General features: G+C 38.7%; 1 protein-coding gene across 2 annotated transcripts in view; it reads left to right on the top strand.

Annotated features, from left to right (window-relative positions):
- DCDC1 (doublecortin domain containing 1) overlaps positions 1 to 18,412 on the top strand; it is a 476,813-nt gene that overhangs the window by 384,326 nt on the left and 74,075 nt on the right. For both annotated transcript variants that reach the window (XM_060400033.1, XM_042233308.2), the window contains exons 20-23: positions 1,197 to 1,320; positions 5,886 to 6,067; positions 12,010 to 12,108; positions 16,451 to 16,550. In XM_060400033.1, coding sequence (XP_060256016.1) covers positions 1,197 to 1,320; positions 5,886 to 6,067; positions 12,010 to 12,108; positions 16,451 to 16,550 — 505 coding nt within the window. The remainder of the gene's footprint in view (positions 1 to 1,196; positions 1,321 to 5,885; positions 6,068 to 12,009; positions 12,109 to 16,450; positions 16,551 to 18,412) is intronic.

Genomic DNA, 18,412 nt, shown 5'->3' with positions numbered 1-18,412 from the left:
GATTTATGGTATCGCAAAGAGTCGGACACGACTTAGCGACTGAACTGAACTGAATATTTATTTATATTTGAATCTTTGCTACTTTCTTTCATCTCTTTTCCATTGGATACATCTAAAATGAATTATTGAGTGAATGCTTTTTTAATTTCTCTTCTCTATTTAGCCCTTAATACATTAGCATTTAACATTATAAATTTATCTTTGACTATGATTCTAAATGTATTCTTCAAGTCTTTGTGATTATTATGTCGTTGCTTCTAAATAGGTATTGATTGTGTTATGTTTTCCTCTGCCTGTCTGGGATAATTATTAATAGCATCTTGGGACAGAGAATGGGTTTTTAAAATTATCTTGTGGTTGAAATTGTAAAATTTAAACTTTCATTTATGTCTAATTTATTCTGTCATTTGCCACAGAATATAGCTTGTTCAGTTTTCATTTCAAAACATTATGGAAGTTTGCTTTATTAGTGTGTGGAAATATTACAAATGTTGCAAGAATTATCGAGAAAGACACATTTCCTGTTAACAGACTAAAATGTCTGTAAGTAAGTGGTCATGGTTATATTCACTGGTTTTAGCAGTCAGATATTTTATCCTTATTTGTTATTTAAAACAGTTTACCTAGTCGTCCATAATCTGTTGGTGATGTAATGACGTCTCCCACACTGATTACATCTATGTTGGTTTCTCTTTGAATGTCTAAAAAGTTTTGTTTGAATTGCTTCTGTTAGTATGTTATTTATGCCATTGTTATCGTAAATTGACTATTATTCTACTTTCCCTTTTGGCTCAAATTTCACTGTTGATTATAACATTGCCAATTTTTCCTGATTTACGTGTCTTGTTGGGGCTTCCCAAGTGGTGCTAGTGGTAAGAACCTGCCTGCCAGTGCAGGAGATATGGGAGATGTTGGTTCAGTCCCTGGGTTGGAAAGGTCCCCTGGAGGAGGACATGGTAACTTGCTCCAGTATTCTTGCCTGGAAAATTCCACGGACAGAGGAGTCTGGTGGGCTACAGTCCATGGGGCTGCAAAGATTTGGATGTGACTGAGTGACTGAGCATATGTCTCTTGTACACAGTAAATTACCAGACTTTTTAAAATTCACACTGAGTTTTTGACACCTAGTAAGAAGTGCTCAATGATTATTTTATAGTGATATTTAATCTTGCTAAATTCTTTGTCTTTTGTTTCAGATGGGCCATAAAACATGAAGGGACCAGTAAGCCAGGACAATGGAAACATTCCAGAGTTGAAAATCCTCTCTGGAATAAACTTACCTACATGTGGCCAGTCCTTCCCAGTGGTCAACTTAATGAGGTACTATTTAGATTAAGGCCATTGTGGTTGAGACTTATTTTAAGGTCCAGTATGTGATCAATGTGTGTGAAAACATCCATGTAGTTTTTGATTTATAGTTGCTAGATGCAGGTGATCAATTGATTCTGTCATTCCATCAATTAATTAGAAAAAAGTACTTAAGTCATCAACTATGGAATGGATATGGAATTTATTTCTTCTTGTAGTCAAGTTTTGTTTTATATATTTTGAAATTTGCTTCTAGACACACAGACGTCCAGAAATATTTTATTATCCTGCTGAATTAAAACTCCTGACATGTAGACTGTCTTTAGCTCTAGTAAATGTTTCAATTATCCAACACTAGTAGAAATATCTTTTATTGTTGTTGTTGCTATTTGCATTGTATACCTTCTTTTTAACCTTTTACGTTTCATATTTGTACATTCTTCTATTTTAGGATGGCTCTCCAGTAATCAGCATACATTTAAGTTTAAAAAACAATTTTGACAATCTTTATCTCTAAACTAAGGGTTTTAGTATTTCCTATTTATTGTAATGACATGTATTTAGATTATTTTGTACCTTTCCTCTGTTTCATTTTTCTCCAGTGTTACATCTCAGTCCTTCCAACTGAGATTACTTTCCTTTTGCCTAATATGTGCCCTTCTTTAAGTCACTGGTGTCAAACAGTTTTTACTCATCTTAGTTTATTTTAAAATTTATTTTTATATTTTCTTTTATGAAGCAAATTTATTTTTCTTTCAAATTATTAATTTTCTCTTCATCTTTTGCTGAAAGTTCAAGTGTGGGTCAGCCCATGTTGTGAATTCTCAATGATTTTTTTCTTCCATCCAGAGAAAATGTTTGAGATGGTGTGTTTTACTTGCAACCACCTGAGAGTCATTCTCTCTGGTTTGCCTCTTCAATGAAATTTATCCTTTTGTGATTCTTGTTTTATGAGAGGAGTGCTCCTGTTAGACTTCCCAGGGCTGAGCCCTGAAATTTGTTTCCTGAATCCTTTCTCTCAAGCCCATGGAAGCAGAAGTTTGCTGGGTTTGAAAAACTCCCTCATAGTAAAATTCAGTTTTGGTACTCTATCTCTCTGGGTCTGTAGTATGCCTTGCTTTATTGCTAGGTCAGTGATATGTTCTAAAAGATTTTTTTTTAATGTATTCTTATCTTTTTAGTTGTTTTGTCACATTTTCTGGTCTCAATCTAGTTTTTTCTTTGCCTTTAAATCACAATTCCCTATGCTTCCTCAGTGATTGAAACAATGAGTCTCAGAGCTTTAAGGGAAGGACAGATGTAGGCTGAAACCAAGAAGTCATTGCTTAGGGGCCCAAATATGCCCTTTTATTTAGATTGTGGTGAAGCAACATCTGGGCTTCCCTGATGGCTCAGTGGTAAAGAATACGCCTGCCAGTGCAGGAGGTTCAAGGGACACAGGTTCGACCCCTGGGTCAGGAAGATCCCCTGGAAGAGGAAATGTCAACTCATCCCAGTATTCTTGCTGGGAAAACCACATGCATAGAGGAGCCCGGTGGGCCACTATCCATGGATCACAAAAAGCTGGACACAACTGAGCACACAGCACACAGAAGCAACGGTCTAGAAAGCTGAGGGGTTTTTGTTGTTGTTTTTGTTTTGTTTGGAGATAAAGGAGGAGTTCTTAAAAATACCAGGGGCTGTGGTTTGGGTAGCCTGAGCCAGGGGTTAGATGAATTATGTGTCTAAGATTCAGAGTACAGCATCGTGAGAACTATCATGGAGCCAAGGGTGGAGGGATAGCACAGAGACAAACAAGCCCAGCATAGGCCAAGGAAAAAATGTGAGTTATGCTAATTGTAGGCTTTTCTTCAGAGGTCTAGAAAGGGCAGAGGCTAAAACCAAGAGAAGCAGAAAGGATAACTTACTTCTCAACTGGAGGTGGACAAGTATCAGCATGTTGCTCCATTAGCCAATGAGAAGAGAAACAAATCTTTAAAAATCAAGGACAAGTATCACATATAGACCATGAAGGGCTTCCCTAGTAGCTCAGACAGTAAAGCATCTGCTTGCACTGTAGGAGATCTGGGTTCGATTCCTGGGTTGGGAAGATCCCCTGAAGTAGGAAATGACAGCCCACTCCAATATCCTTGCCTGGAAAATTCCATGGACAGAGGTGCCTGGCAGGCTACAGTCCATGGGGATCACAAAAAGTTGGACATGACTGAGTGACTAAATTCTCCTCTATAGACCATGAACCCTTTTTCCCAATGGTACACAGTTTTTTGAACTTTCAACCACACCCAGAGATCACACTGAAGAAAGGGAAAGGAAGGGCATATCCTTGAAAAGAAATAATAGTTTTGATAAGAAGTTTGAACATTTAATTTGATTACGTATATGTCAAACAGTACAGTGCTAAAAATCAGGCAAAAAAAAAAAAAAGGCTTTTCCAACTTGGTGGAAACAGGGGACATTTCTAATTGGAATACCAAGATTCCCTTCCACCTAAGGGTGACAGGGATGCCTCATAAGGAAGTATACTTTCTTAGAAAGAGAGAAAAAGGTAATTATGGTAGACTTCACAGATACTGTGCTTACTTTTTTTTTTTTTCAACATGGTATACAGATAGAGTATTCAGTTAATTAATTAATTGACTTAAATGGTGAATGGTAGTTATATTAGGAAACCTCAGTTAACCATGTTCCTTTTAACACATACCTTTTAAAACAATAACATTTTTACTGTGTGTGTTAAGTTGCATCAGTCTTGTCTGACTCTGACCATATAGATGAACTGTAGCCTCCCAGACTCTTCTGTCCATGGCATTCTCCAGGCAAGAATAGTGGAGTGGGTTGCCATGTCCTCCTCCAGGGGACCTTCCTGATGCAGGGATTGAACCTGAGTCTCTTACATCTCCTACATTGGCAGGAGGGTTCCTTACCTCTTTACCATAGTGCCATCAATAGTCTAGAATTTGACAACTAAATGATCTTGGGAATGAAAATGGATTATCTCACAGTTCTCCAGGCATTTAAACAGGAACAGTAGATTTTGGGTGGACAAAGTCACTATAGTCCAACAAAACCCTGATCTTGGCTTATAAACCGAACAGAAAGGACTAAGGCAACTAAATTAGATAAAATGATATAAATTGACCATGTACTTCAAAATGACTCAGCCTAAGGGTCCTCTTATTTCTTGAAATGTTTGCCGAAGAGGAAAAAAAATATTTACCAAGCAGGGAACAGATATAGTTCTCAGTCAAACAAAATTCACTCTACTTGACTTCAAGTTTGAATTCATCTAATATGAGGGAACCATATTTTCTCCAGTCCCATTTCAACATAATTGACTTTTTAAGCAAAAAGATGATTTTATTCATTTGTAATTAAGCAGAATTAATTTTTTCTTGGAAAGACTACATATAAATAGACTGTAATTAGGAAATGTGACATTCATCTTGAGGGGTTCAGAACACTTTGATCACTGTAAACGTATATGTTAATTTTATTCCAGATTTAATCTACTGGCTTTATTACTTATCTAACCGCTGTTTATTACACATTTAGGCAATGAAGACAGAGCAAGAAAAGAGACAGACATGATACCTACTTTCATGGAGCTTACAGTTTAAGATGTGTGGGGCTGTGTGTCAAAAAGAAAAGAACCAATGTATTTACTTGCCAAATAAATATATTTGGGGGATATTCTGTAAAACAGAGTGAGATGAATGAGATGATAAGGTTTAAACAAATTCAGATGTTTCAGTTGTAGAATTTGGTTACTTTGCATTCATTCATTCATGAAGTGAAGTGAAGTGAAATGAAGTCGCTCAGTCGTGTCTGACTCTGCGACCCCATGGACTGTAGCCTACCAGGCTCCTCCCTCCATGGGATTCTCCAGGCAAGAGTACTGGAGTGGGTTGCCATTACATTTATTCATTTATTCATGCATTATTCAAATATCCCTGGTGGCTCAGATGATAACGAATCTGCCTGCAATGCAGGACACTTGGGTTTGATCTCTGGGTCAGGAAGATTCCCTGGAGAAGGGAATGGCAACCCACTCCAGTATTCTTGCCTGGAGAATCCCATAGACAGAGGAATCTGGCTGGCTACAGTCCAAGAGTCAGACAGGACTGAGCAACTCACACTTTCAGTTCCAAATATATTCTTCTTTGCCAAATAGATTTAGTTTAAGATATTATTTGGGTTGTGAAATCACTTTTCATACATTCTTCATTTTTTCGTGTTGACTAGAGATATTTTATACAGAAAAAAAAAAAAAAACAATTCCAAGTTAATTCAGCTCTGTATTTCTAGAATGATGTTTCTCTGAAAGGGAAAAACTCTTTCGTGTAGTAACACAACACAAGTTGTTCATGAATTTAAAAATTAACACCTTTCCTCTTCATTAAAATGAAACATTAATTAGAATCATCTAGAACATCTTAGGTGCCCAATACATGATGATGAATATTTGATGAATGAGTAAAAGATTAAAGGTATAAGCAAGTGGGCTTATTTTAAAAATATATACAGAAATGACTCTTCCTATTCACTTATTATCAATTTTCTTGTCATTTTTTCTGAAGGAGTTTGATTGGCCAATAGAAGGACTGCTTCTTCCAAACAGTCCTCCCATGAAGAAACCCATCCATAAGGCACCGGAGCAGTATGTTCCTGTGAGACTCAGAGTTTTGCGGAATGGAGACAAGAACAAAGCCAGAGCCCATATTATAATCAGTCCAGACATCTCACCTGGGCGGAAAATGCAGTAAGAACAGCTTGTTAATATTTCTCATCAAGCATACTTTCTCATTTCTACAGATTTTAGTCTTCTGGATTACAGGAGTTTCCCCCCACCCCCTGGGAAAATTCTATGTTTGTTCTATTAAAAGGCTTCTGTATTGATATCTGAAAGTGTCAGCTATCAATTGGCACTTGTCATCTACCTCTGCTGCTGCTGCTGCTGCTGAGTCGCTTCAGTCGTGTCCGACTCTGTACGACCCCATAGACGGCAGCCCACCAGGCTCCCCCATCCCTGGGAGTCTCCAGGCAAGAACACTGGAGTGGGTTGCCATTTCCTTCTCCAGTGCATGAAAGTGAAAAGTGAAAGTGAAGTCACTCAGTCATGTCCGACTCTTAGCGACCCCATGGACTGCAGCCTACCAGGCTCCCCCATCCGTGGGATTTTCCAGGCAAGAACACTGGAGTGCGGTGCCATTGCTTTCTCCGTCGTCTACCTCTTTAATCCTCATCTACCTCTACAAGAATTAAATCATGAGTGGCTGCAGTTGCTGACTTTCGACACTCTGTGAAAGGAGTTCAGGGTGGAGAGCAGAAATGAGACACTCTGTGCTCTGGGTAAAACTGGCAGAACAGGTCTTCGGATAGCTATTTTCAGATGATTTTATGAGCGTAATTCTTTTTCATCTCGTATCTAGAAAAACACTAAAATCGTTCATAATGACATCTGCTCCTCATGACTAGCAATAACCTTCTACAAAAAAATATGTGCTTGATTACAGGTATTCTTCCTTCACCAGAATCCCATGTAGATTGACCTGTCCCCCTACCTCTTTGGAGCAGTTTCTCAGATATCCGAGATGGGGTCACCTGGGCTATCATCCTCATTTTGCCCTAAATAAAACTTAGCTCACAGCTCTCAGGTTGTGCTTTTTTTTTCAAGTCGACAGAGGTAAAAATAGATACTAAGATTCCTTTCGTTTCTTTGATTTATTTATTTAATTTCGTTTTGGCTGTGTTGGGTCTTTGCTGATGCCGGTGGGCTTTCTCTAGCTGTGGAGGGCAGAGGCTGCGCTTCGTTGTGGCGCTCAGGCTGCTCACTGCGGTGGCTGCTCTGCTGGCAGAGCACAAGCTCTAGGCACGTGGCCTTCAGCAGCTGCAGCTTTCCGGCTCTGGAGTGCAGGCTCAGTGGTTGTGGCGCACAGGTTTAGTTGCCCGATGGCTAGATTCGCTTAGCTCCTTTATCAGGAACTGAACTTGAGCACTATTGATTCAGGCTGGCCATGGGGGAATATAACAAGTTGCAAATAAATAGCTCTGATGGGAAAAGTTTTCTGATCAATATCTATTTTGAATTAGCATTATTATTTGCATTCATTAATGTATTTTGAAATGACTGAGCTCATTAATTGCTTCTTAAATATAATTTTATAATTTCTTATTTAAGTTTGTATTTAGTTATTGTTTACATTATTTATTTAAGTTATTATTACAGACAATTCTTTAGATTTACACCTTTGGAATATTTAATGAACAAGCATAGCTTTACATAATCTATATTCTTGCCTTGGAATAGCATTTTAAAAGTGTGCCATTCTAGAAAAGCATCAGTTTCCACTTTAACTTATGTTACAAGGTTGGAATAAAATCTTCCGAAACAGCCAGTGTTTCTCCAAGATTAGAGAAAAGTCACCTGCTATATTTTCATAATGTTTTATGACAAAAGGAATCACGTATCAGTGCAAACTCTGATGTAAAGAATGAGTTAAATACATTGTTTCTAATATTATTAGCAGTGATATTACCTCTTGACCTTTCTTTTGATATGTTTAGAATATTTGAGGCTGCTGATAATAGTTTAATATTACTTTCTTCACATTGATTAAAGATACTTCATACATCGCTGAACAATGAGTAACATTCAGATTGGCTGTCCACTGAACTGCCTGTATAGATGATAAAGTAAAAAATTAATCTTGACTAAAGTAAAGTCAACCCTGAAATTGAAATCTTTGACGCATTCATTTCATAATTAGTTCATTCTACTAAAATGTAAAATGTGAGGGTAATGCTCTTCAAGTATATATGACATTTTTTAACATAAAAACTAACAAATAATTTCTGTCCTTTCCTATCTTTAACTGTGTCTCAAAATTATATACAGATTTGATCTGACCAATTTATATTTTTAAATACATGGTTCAATCTGGTGATACAGACATAATTTTAGAGATTTATTACTTTGAACAGCTATTCTAGTAAAGAGTATGTGAAACTCTCTGCTATGTTCATGGAAGAGTGTGTCCTGGTTAATCAAATATTCACTTTGTTCTCTACATGAATTACTGGAATGGGTTGCCATTTCTTTCTCCACTACATGAATTAATTATTCCTAAATGATTAAAATATGCTGGCATACACTTGACATTAAAACTCTACTGAATATCATTTCATTTTTCTTCACTGATTCAGAAAATTCTCTTCAGGATCATCAATAGCATTCCTTTAACTTCTCTCCAAGCTATATGTAGGCACTGGTAACAGAAGATTTAATAAGGAGTGTTTTGGCTAACATTACAGGGTGACTGTGTTGCCCAGCTCCAGAGGGCACTGTTTACGTATTCTCTGTGAATAGTATCCCAGAGTTGTGCAAGGTGAAAGCCCTGCTGTGCTACTTTTAATGTATCCATGCAGTATGTTGCTTCTAAAAGAAATAAATGATATGATACATAAGCATACATTACTTGCATTAACCTGAAACTTATTTTAAAAAGAGTTGGGCTGTCTACTGTCTTCACTAGCAAAATCAGGTTAGAATGATGAAACATAGATCCATTTTAATTGAATTCTTCTCTGAAGTGAAATGAAAGTCGCTTGGTCGTGTCCGACTCTTTGCCACTACATGGACTGTACAGTGGATGGAATTCTTCAGGCCAGAATACTGAAGTGGGTAGCTGTTCCTTTTTCCAGGGTATCTTCCCAACCCAGGGATCAAACCCAGGTCTCCCGCATTGCAGGCAGATTCTTTACCAGCTGAGCCACCAGGGAAGCCTCAATTCTGCTCTGGTAGCATGCTATTCTTTAGTTGTTTACTACTTCATGTTAGACAGCTTTGAGGGAGCGTTTGTTGTTGGTTCCTCCATCTACAAAGGAAGATCATGAAGATACTGGGTTGTCATGATCTTACTAACAAGATCTTCTCCATTAGTTCTTGATAACAGTGTCAAGTTCATATAAAGTAAGAATCATGATTTCTTATGTCTCAGGTAAACTTCATCTCTCAGAACCTTAAACAAGGAAAATTTTATAATTTTTAAACATAAATACTTTAGTGAATTATTAAAGGAAAGGCTCAGCATAAGTTATAAACTTTACATATTATAAAATTTCAGTGTATAGAGATATTACTTATTAGTAAGTTAGGATTCTCTCAAACTCCTTAATATAGCTTTTAAGACCCTTTATGACCTGTTTCCATGTATTTGTATAGCTCTTTATCACCATTACCCCCAATTCTCATTCCTAAATCCTCTCAACTTCTAACACCTCTCATTTGCCTTATTAATAAAAGTATATTGAGAATGAGCTTGGACTTCATTTCTAGTTGATGACTCTAAACTTGACATCCCATCCCCACTCCTGAGTTACCTGTAGCTTCTCTGAACTCCGTTGCTCTGACTACTATGGGCTTTTCACCAGGGTTGCTTCTGGCATTATCTGTGCTGTGATTATCTGCTTACGTCTCCATCCATGAGAGAGAGAACAGGGGGTGTGTATTGTTCGTCCATATATGTGCTGTCTGCTCTGGTCATGGAACTGTGTGTCTCAGTTAATCGATCATTAAGCTATTTTATTCACCATATGATTCAGGGCTCACAAATTTAGTGCTTGTCGAATGAGTAAATAAATTAATAATTGACTATACTTGATTGGGCTTTCTTGGTGGCTAAGAATCTCCTGAAATGCAGGAGACTTGGGTTCGATCCCTGGGTCAGGAAGATACCGTGGAGAAGGGAATGGCAACCCACTCCAGTATTCTTGCATGGAGAATTCAACTGACAGAAAAGCCTGGTTGGCTACTGTCCAAGTGGTAGCAGAGTTGGACATGACTGAGTGACTAACATAACATTTTATATTTGATTACATTTCAAATCAATGACTGAATGAATAGCTATATCTAAACACTGTATCTTTCATTTAATATAATATAAAGATTCTAATACTACAGAACACTGTCTTACCTAAAAATTTGAACAATGTGTATTCCAATTCTTTTTCTATGATCATCATTATTAATTTTTAATTAAAAACATTTTAGGTTTGGATTGATACTGAAACAGTATCTGAGTAACATATGAATATGAACAGTGTATGACTAAAACATCAAAGGCAAAATTAACGTAATTTCTGCATTTTCTTCACTGTTGATAAATTCACATCTTGAGTGTTCAACATTATTGGAAAAGGATTCAGATATTGAAAATTTATTTTCTTATATAAATTATTCATAGTATAACTGTGAAGTTTAATATTTAATTGTGATAGTATTTGAAACCCTATTTTTAAAGAAAGGCATATTTTTTAGGATTAGTTCAGTTCAGTTGCTCAGTTGTGTTTGACTCTGCAGCCCCATGGCCCACAGCACATGAGGCCTCCTGTCCATCACCAACTCCTGGAGCCTGCTCAAACTCATGTCCATCGAGTCAGTGATGCCATCCAACCATCTCATCTTCTGTCGTCTCCTTCTCTTCCTGCCTTCAGTCTTTCCCAGCATCAGGGTCTTTTCTAAAGAATCAGTTCTTCGCATCAGATGGCCAAAGTATTGGAGTTTCAGCTTCAGCATCAGTCCCTCCAATGAATATTCAGGATTGATTTCCTTTAGGATTGACTGGTTTGGTCTCCTTGCTGTCCATGGGACTCTCAAGAGTTTTCTCTAACACCGCAGTTCAAAAGTATCAGTTCTTCAGAGCTCAGCTTTCTTTATGGTTCACCTGTCACATCCATACCTGACTACTGGAAAGACATAGCTTTGACTAGACAGACCTTTGTCAGAAAAGTAATGTATCTGCTTTATAATATGCTGTCTAGGTTGGTCATAGCTTTTCAACCAAGGAGAAAGTATCTTTTAGCTTCATAGCTGCAGTTATCATTCGCAGTGATTTTGGAGCCCAAGAAAATAAAGTCTATCACTGTTTCCATCGTTTCCCCTTCTATCTGCCATGAAGTGATGGGACTGGATGCCATGATCTCAGTTTTCTGAATGTCGAGTTTTTAGCCTGCTTGTTCACTCTCCTCTTTCACTTTCATCAAGAGGCTCCTTAGTTCCCCTTCACTTTCTGCCATAAGGGTGGTGTCATCTGCATATCTGAGGTTATTGATATTTCTCCTGGCAATCTTGATTCCAGCTTATGCTTCCTCCAGTCCAGCGTTTCTCATGATGTACTCTGCATATAAGTTAAATAAGCAGGGTGACAATATACAGCCTTGATGTACTCCTTTCCCAATTTGGAACCAGTTTGTTTTTCCAAGTTCCATGTCTGGTTCTAACTGTTGCTTCTTAACTGTTGGTTTTTCAGTTCAGTTCAGTTCAGTCACTCAGTTGTGTCTGACTCTTTGTGACCCCATGGATCGCAGCATGCCAGGCCTCCCTGTCCATCACCAACTCCCAGAGTTCACTCAGACTCACGTCCATTGAGTCAGTGATGCCATCCAGGCATCTCATCCTCTGTCGTCCCCTTATCCTCCTGCCCCCAATCCCTCTCAGCATCAGAGTCTTTTCTAATGAGTCAACTCTTCACATGAGGTGGCCAATAGTATCATTCCTTCCAAAGAAATCCCAGGGCTGATCTCCTTTTAGGGTAAATCATGATAAATTAAAACTTTATGATTTATTCACATACTATAACAAGCTGAATGATAAATGGCAATGTATACTGACATATCAGTCTAATCTTGGATTGTTTTTTCCAGATATGTTGACCCTGAAAAGAAAGGGAATGTGAAAAAATTTGTCACTAAATATTCTGAAGCAGAAACAAACCAGACTGGATTTCACCAGCTTTTGGAGAGGTAAATAATAGCCTAAATGCAAAGGTATACTCCATTCAAGTGCCTGGATGATTATAACACAAAATACATATGTACCTACATAGGAAAACAATTGTTAATATAATGATTCTGGAGTTTTTTCTGGGAGGTTTATAAGCTATGTGAATACATGATAATATTTTTCCCCCAGATTTCTAGGTCTTGTGATTTTCTCCTAGTTTCTGAACTACCAACTCTATAAATGTTAATTTTTCCCATTAAAAATATATTTCACAATTTTATAGCACTTTGGTTTGAATTTATTTGTACCGAGGACAGACTAGTTGTCTATTTAAATCACTTAAGTGTCACAGACTTTAGTTTTGGGGGCTCCAAAATCACTGCAGATAGTGACTCAGCCAAGAAATTAAAAGACGCTTACTCCTTGGAAAAAAAAGTAATGACCAACCTAGATAGCATATTGAAAAGCAGAGACGTTACTTTGCCAACAAAGGTCCATCTAGTCAAGGCTATGGTTTTTCCAGTGGTCATGTATGGATGTGAGAGTTGGACTGTGAAGAAAGTTGAGCGCTAAAGAATTGATGTTTTTGAACTGTGGTGTTGGAGAAGACTCCTGAGAGTCCCTTGGACTGCAAAGAGATCCAACCAGTCCATTCTAAAGGAGATCAGTCCTGGGTGTTCTTTGGAAGGAATGATGCTAAAGCTGAAACTCCAGTACTTTGGCCACTTCATGCGAAGAGTTGACTCATTGGAAAAGACTCTGATGCTGAGAGGGATTGGGGGCAGGAGGAAAAGGGGATGACAGAGGATGAGATGCCTGGATGGCATCACTGACTCGATGGACGTTGAGTCTGAGTGAACTCCAGGAGTTGGTGATGGACAGGGAGGCCTGGCGTGCTGTGATTCATGGGGTCGCAAAGAGTTGGACACGACTGAGCAACTGAACTGAACTGAACTGAATCTATATCATGTTTGTGAAGTACATTGTAATTTTCTTTTGATCAGTATCTTCTTACCCAAATAAGAATTATTCCCATAGACTTTGATAACTGTTCAATGGCAGAATACTTGATATAAACTTTTTGCAAAATATGTCTTCTTCAATATGAGATGACAGTTGTACAGAATTTAAGGAAAATTATGCCACCCTTCAGTAATTTAATAATTCACTCTAGACAGTTTTGGGAAGCTTTGTTGCTAGTGACTCTTCCATCTGCAAAGCCTAAGGAAAATCTAATGTAATAAGCATAATAATCCCCATTTAAAAATAATAGGTATATACCATTTTGTTGATATCTCAATTTGCAGGCAACATGGACTATTGGAAAAACCAGTCCTGAGAGAGTGAAGTCGGAGATAAAACTCTGCTTTTCTAGATTCTCTGTAAATCAAAGCCACATGGTTATCAGTCCTAACTTCTGGTGTCAGAGTCAGAGGATTTCACCTTTGCTTTCATGCAACAGAGAAATCCCAAACCCCTCATTGAGCATCTCAGTCTCAATTTCTCCCTGTTATTCTATGATAATGCCCTCTCAGGAGGCCATATGCTGCAGTAAAAAGACCCAGAGAGTTTCAGGTTTGAATTTCAGCTTTTGAACTCACTAATTTTGTGACCTTGGGTGAGGAACTTGATTAAGCTCCAGGCTCAGTTTCATCATCCATAAAATGGGCTTCTCAGAAAGGGTGTGAGAATTAAGCAAGAGAACAGATATGAAGTGCTTGCAGTGCATGGTTCATTTTAACAACATGTTGCTGACTTGTATGTGTCAGATGCTTTACAGGGATTCATACATTTAATCTGTACGATATCCCTATGAGAGAAGTACTGCTCTGTCTACCTTAGATGGGGAAAATTAGGCTCAGAGAAGTTAAGTAACTTCTCCAAGGTTACAGAGCCTATTCATGAGAAGGCAGGAGTTTGAACCCAGTCAAACTGACTCCAAAGTCCACATTCCTTCTTAGGCACTTAAGAGTCAGTTCCTTTCTTTTCTCTCTGTTGATGCTGGCTGGCACGTGAACTAGCTAGAGGAATTCAGCACAGAGGAAGCAGCTAATCTCTAACACAGCTGCTGCTGCTGCTGCTGCTGCTAAGTCGCTTCAGTCGTGTCCGACTCTGTGCGACCCCAAACACAGCTACTCAGACCAATTAAATTCAGCACTATTAAAATAGGGTTTCCAAGAATGGAAGGAAGAAAAATCTGCCAACTTCCTATTCACTCTCTTCTCCCAGTTGTCCTAAACTAGATAACTGCCGTAGTCCAAAATTCTCCCAGGAAAATGTAAGTGGGAGCAGGTTATGATGATGGTAACTCTCCTTAGGTCATGCTTGAATCTAGGGTAGGTAGCAGAATCTTTGGGCAGCATCCAGAGAAAATTAAGCAAATCTTTCAATTGGGGCTCAATCTTCTTACAGTCTCCTATCCCCCACCCATCCCTCCACCTCAACAACTCCTGTGGATGAGAAACCTAGCCCAGTCCTCACCAATCCATCAGCCTCCAGAGTTGTGACAGGAGAAGCAGAGACTGAATTCCCACTGGCTTATTTTCTTCTAAGACCTCTCAGAAAAATGGGAGCCTAATTACTGGCTTAAATTTCTTTATGCCATCAAAGGAAATAAAATTGAGAAATATTTTTCATACAACTGGGTTTTCTTGATGAGCACAAAGTCGCTTCTAACTCATTTACTATAGACAGCACATTTTAATAGAAAACAGCATTCTTCGGGCATGCCCCATCACTCTGTTTAGCTCTTCTTTCTCTTCCCCGCAATTCTACCTCCTTACCTCTACCATAAATGACTATATGAACTCCACCTCTCCACCTCCAGCACACCTTCCACTTTTCTGACAGTTCTCTTTCTAAAAAGCAGATCTGACTGCACCATTCCTCTGCCCTAATACCCCCAATGACTTCCTGATACTTACAGGATAGAGGCCACGTTCATTAGTCTGGCATCCTAAGTGGTTCCCAATTGTTTCCTATCTTCTTTACCAGCTTTATCTGGCTCCACCTCCTGTCCACAAACCCAGCTCCAGCCATGTAAAACTTCTCTGAGTCCTAATCCTATACTTGGTGAACTCCTATTTATTCATCAAAGTCAAAGTGATAGTGAAAGTGAAATCACTCAGTCGTGTCCAACTCTTTGCAACCCCATGGAATGTAGCCTACCAGGCTTCTCCATCCATGAAATTTTCCAGGCAAGAATGCTGGAGTGGATTGCCATTTCCTTCTCCAGGAGATCTTCCCAACCCAAAGATTGAACCCAGGTCTCCCGCATTGTAGGCGGACGGACGCTTTACCATCTGAGCCACCAGGGAAGTCCTTATTCATCAAAGTCCACCGCTAAATGTCACTTCCCTAGCTGAGGCTTCCCTGGAGGAATTTGTTGTTTTTCCTCTGTGTTCTCACAGCACCCTGGCCAGGTGCCTCTGACAACTCCACTAGTTCATATTACACTTCAGTTACTGACCAGTCTCTCCCCCTGACTAGAGAGGAAGCCTCCCAGGAAACAGGGCAGCTGTATCATTCATCTCGATATCAACAAGACTGGCTCAGTGCTTGTTTGAGGGGGAAAAAATATCACTATTGAATGTTTAACCTGGCAAAAAATTCCTATTTTAAAGGGACTTAAAGGGCTATTAGGAATCACTTCTTGTGGAGAGAGATGAGGACCTACTGGGTGATGGATGTAACTTTGGAAAAAGAGCAGAACTTCAACAGCAAAAGCTGAGGAAGGTGTTTTATATGGAAACAAGAACAAGAGAAAAGACCCACAAATAGGAAAGCATAGGGGCATGTTGGGGCTTTTCTGGAGGCTCAGATGGTAAAGAATCTGCCTGCAATGTGGAAAGACTCTGCCTGCAATGCGTGAGACCTGGGTTTGATTCCTGGGTTGGGAACATCCCTTGGAGAAGGGTACAGCTACTCACTCCAGTATTCCATCCTGGAGAATTCTATGGGCTAAGAGCCAGACATGACTGAACGACTTTCATTTCACAGGGGCGTGGTGAGGAGTGAAAAGTCAATAATGATATATATATATATATATTTTTATTGCTTGTTGATCGTGCTTGGCACTGTGCTAATAAGGACATTTCATAATCAACCCTTAATTTTCACAACAGCCTTGACAGGTAAGTAATTTAGGCTTAGAGAGTTTAAATAATTTGCCCAAGTCCTACACCTGAAGAGGGGGAATGAGATTCAAAAGGCATCTGATAGATTCCAGGACTGAGCTCTCAACTGTCCCACAGTCCTGTAGAGCTAGTTGTAGTTAATGACCCAGCTTGATTTCTTTGATTTACTCTCTTCTCTGCTGGAAACTTTCCACATGCAAGGTCAATTTTTGTGTCTATATTACAGGTGCACTGAAATTTTAAATTTACCTTCTGCAGCTCGGAGATTGTTCAATGAAAAAGGAAAGGAAATCTTCACCCTAAAAGAACTTCAAAGAGATGAACTGGTAAAAACATGACCATGAAACTAGGAATATTATTATACTGGTACTATTAAAAGAAAAATATTTTTCAATATAAGACTTCAAGCACCATCTTTTCCTCCTATTTTTTTTCTCACAATTATCTTAATTCAGCAAACATCAGAAAGTACTACAAATAGCTTATTGTTGCGTGCTTTCTATGTGTCAGGCATGATTTTCAGGGCTGTATATGACAGAACTCATTTAATGCTCATCACAACCACCTTATAAATAAATGAAGGCAGAAAGTGGAGAGAACCAAATTATTACCCACTTGTGAATTCTGCCCTGCTCTTTTAAGGAGGTAAATTCTATGTTGTTTTCAAAATGTGGTTTTTAAACAATTTCTTCCTAAATGATAATTTCACCTTTTCAGGGAAAAAACAAAAAACAAAAAAAACCCCTCATATCTAGTTTCTCACACACTATTTGAGTGCTTGGGTTTCCCAAGTGGCTCACTGATAAAGACTCTGCGTGCCAGTGCAGGAGACAAGGGTTTGATCCCTGGGTCTGGAGGATCCCCTGGAGAAGGAAATGGCACCCCACTGCAGTATTCTTGCCTGGAGAATCCCATGGATGGAGGAGCCTGGTGGGCTACAGTCCATGTGGACACAAAAGAGTCGGACACAACTTAGTGACGAAACATTTCAACCACAACAATTTGAGTGATTGAAGAATGCTAAGGAGTGAAAGGACTTTAGCTGCCCAGCCTTTTCTCCCACTTACGGAATTTGAAGTATCAGCTTGAGAAGAAAACCCACTTTGATGGATGCCTGAAATTCTGTGAACAGAGAACCAAGCTTGTACCAAATTGTTAGAACTTGACTCAGGCTCTGAATGTCAGGACCCCTTGAAAGAGTTTTAAGCCCCAGTACCATTGACTAATATTAGAGGCAGCATGGAGGAGCGGAGAGCCTCTGTTCTTGGAGCTTGCTAGATTGTGTTTTGAATCCTGACTCTATCCCTGCCAGGTGTCTTGTTTGTTTCCTTCTAATATTTTTGGGTTTGCTGCTGTGCTTATTCACTGTGTTGTTTTGGAAAGAATTTAAGGATGATGCAATAAAGCATACGATGCAAAAAGATAAATCTAAAGATAAGTCATTGAGGCCACCAGGGCAGAGGGAGCCGGAGTGAAAGGAGAATGAGATGGAGTTAGGAGTGATTGTTAAAAGATCCAGCACATTTGCTAGAAATGAATCTGTCCAACTGTTCTGAGACACTGACGTGGAGATTGAAACTTCATGAACAGTCACATGATTAAGTATGTCTGTGAGAGAAGAAAAACCTTGTTTATCAGAAAGAAGATATTTTTCAGGAAACTTCCCCCTGGGTTGACATAGAAAGTATGCATGATCAGCAAGTGACCTCAAAAAAGGCAGAATTGAGTTTCTTTTTTTTTTCTTTTTTTACCAAGTCTTTCTCAATATATTACTCTATTTTTTTCTCACTTCAATGAAATATGTATTTATTTAAGGACATTTAAAAAGTACACATAAGCAAAAAGTAAAAGTATCATCCATCATCTCAGCATCTAGAAATGTTCAATAACAGTTTGATGCATATTCTACAAGTTCATTCATACCAGGGGTTGTTGGAGTTTTTTTGTGAACTGACGCTTCCTAATATTTACAGGCCATATGGAATCTATTGAAATATCAACTTTGCCTCTGTAGCACAAAAGCAGTCACAGATATGCAAATGAGTGGGCATAGCTGTGTTCCAATAAAACTTTATTTACAAGAGCAGGCTGTGAGCAAGATTTGGACCTCAGCCCTCCCAGTAGCTCAGATGGTAAATAATCTGCCTGTAATGCAGGAGACCCAGCTTCGATCCCTGGGTCAGAAAGA

Source organism: Ovis aries, chromosome 15 (assembly GCF_016772045.2).
Source record: "Ovis aries strain OAR_USU_Benz2616 breed Rambouillet chromosome 15, ARS-UI_Ramb_v3.0, whole genome shotgun sequence".
In the NCBI taxonomy this organism is placed as follows: domain Eukaryota; kingdom Metazoa; phylum Chordata; class Mammalia; order Artiodactyla; family Bovidae; genus Ovis; species Ovis aries.
The sequence above is the reverse complement of the archived record's forward strand: the minus strand, read 5'-3'. Positions and strand labels throughout refer to the sequence as shown.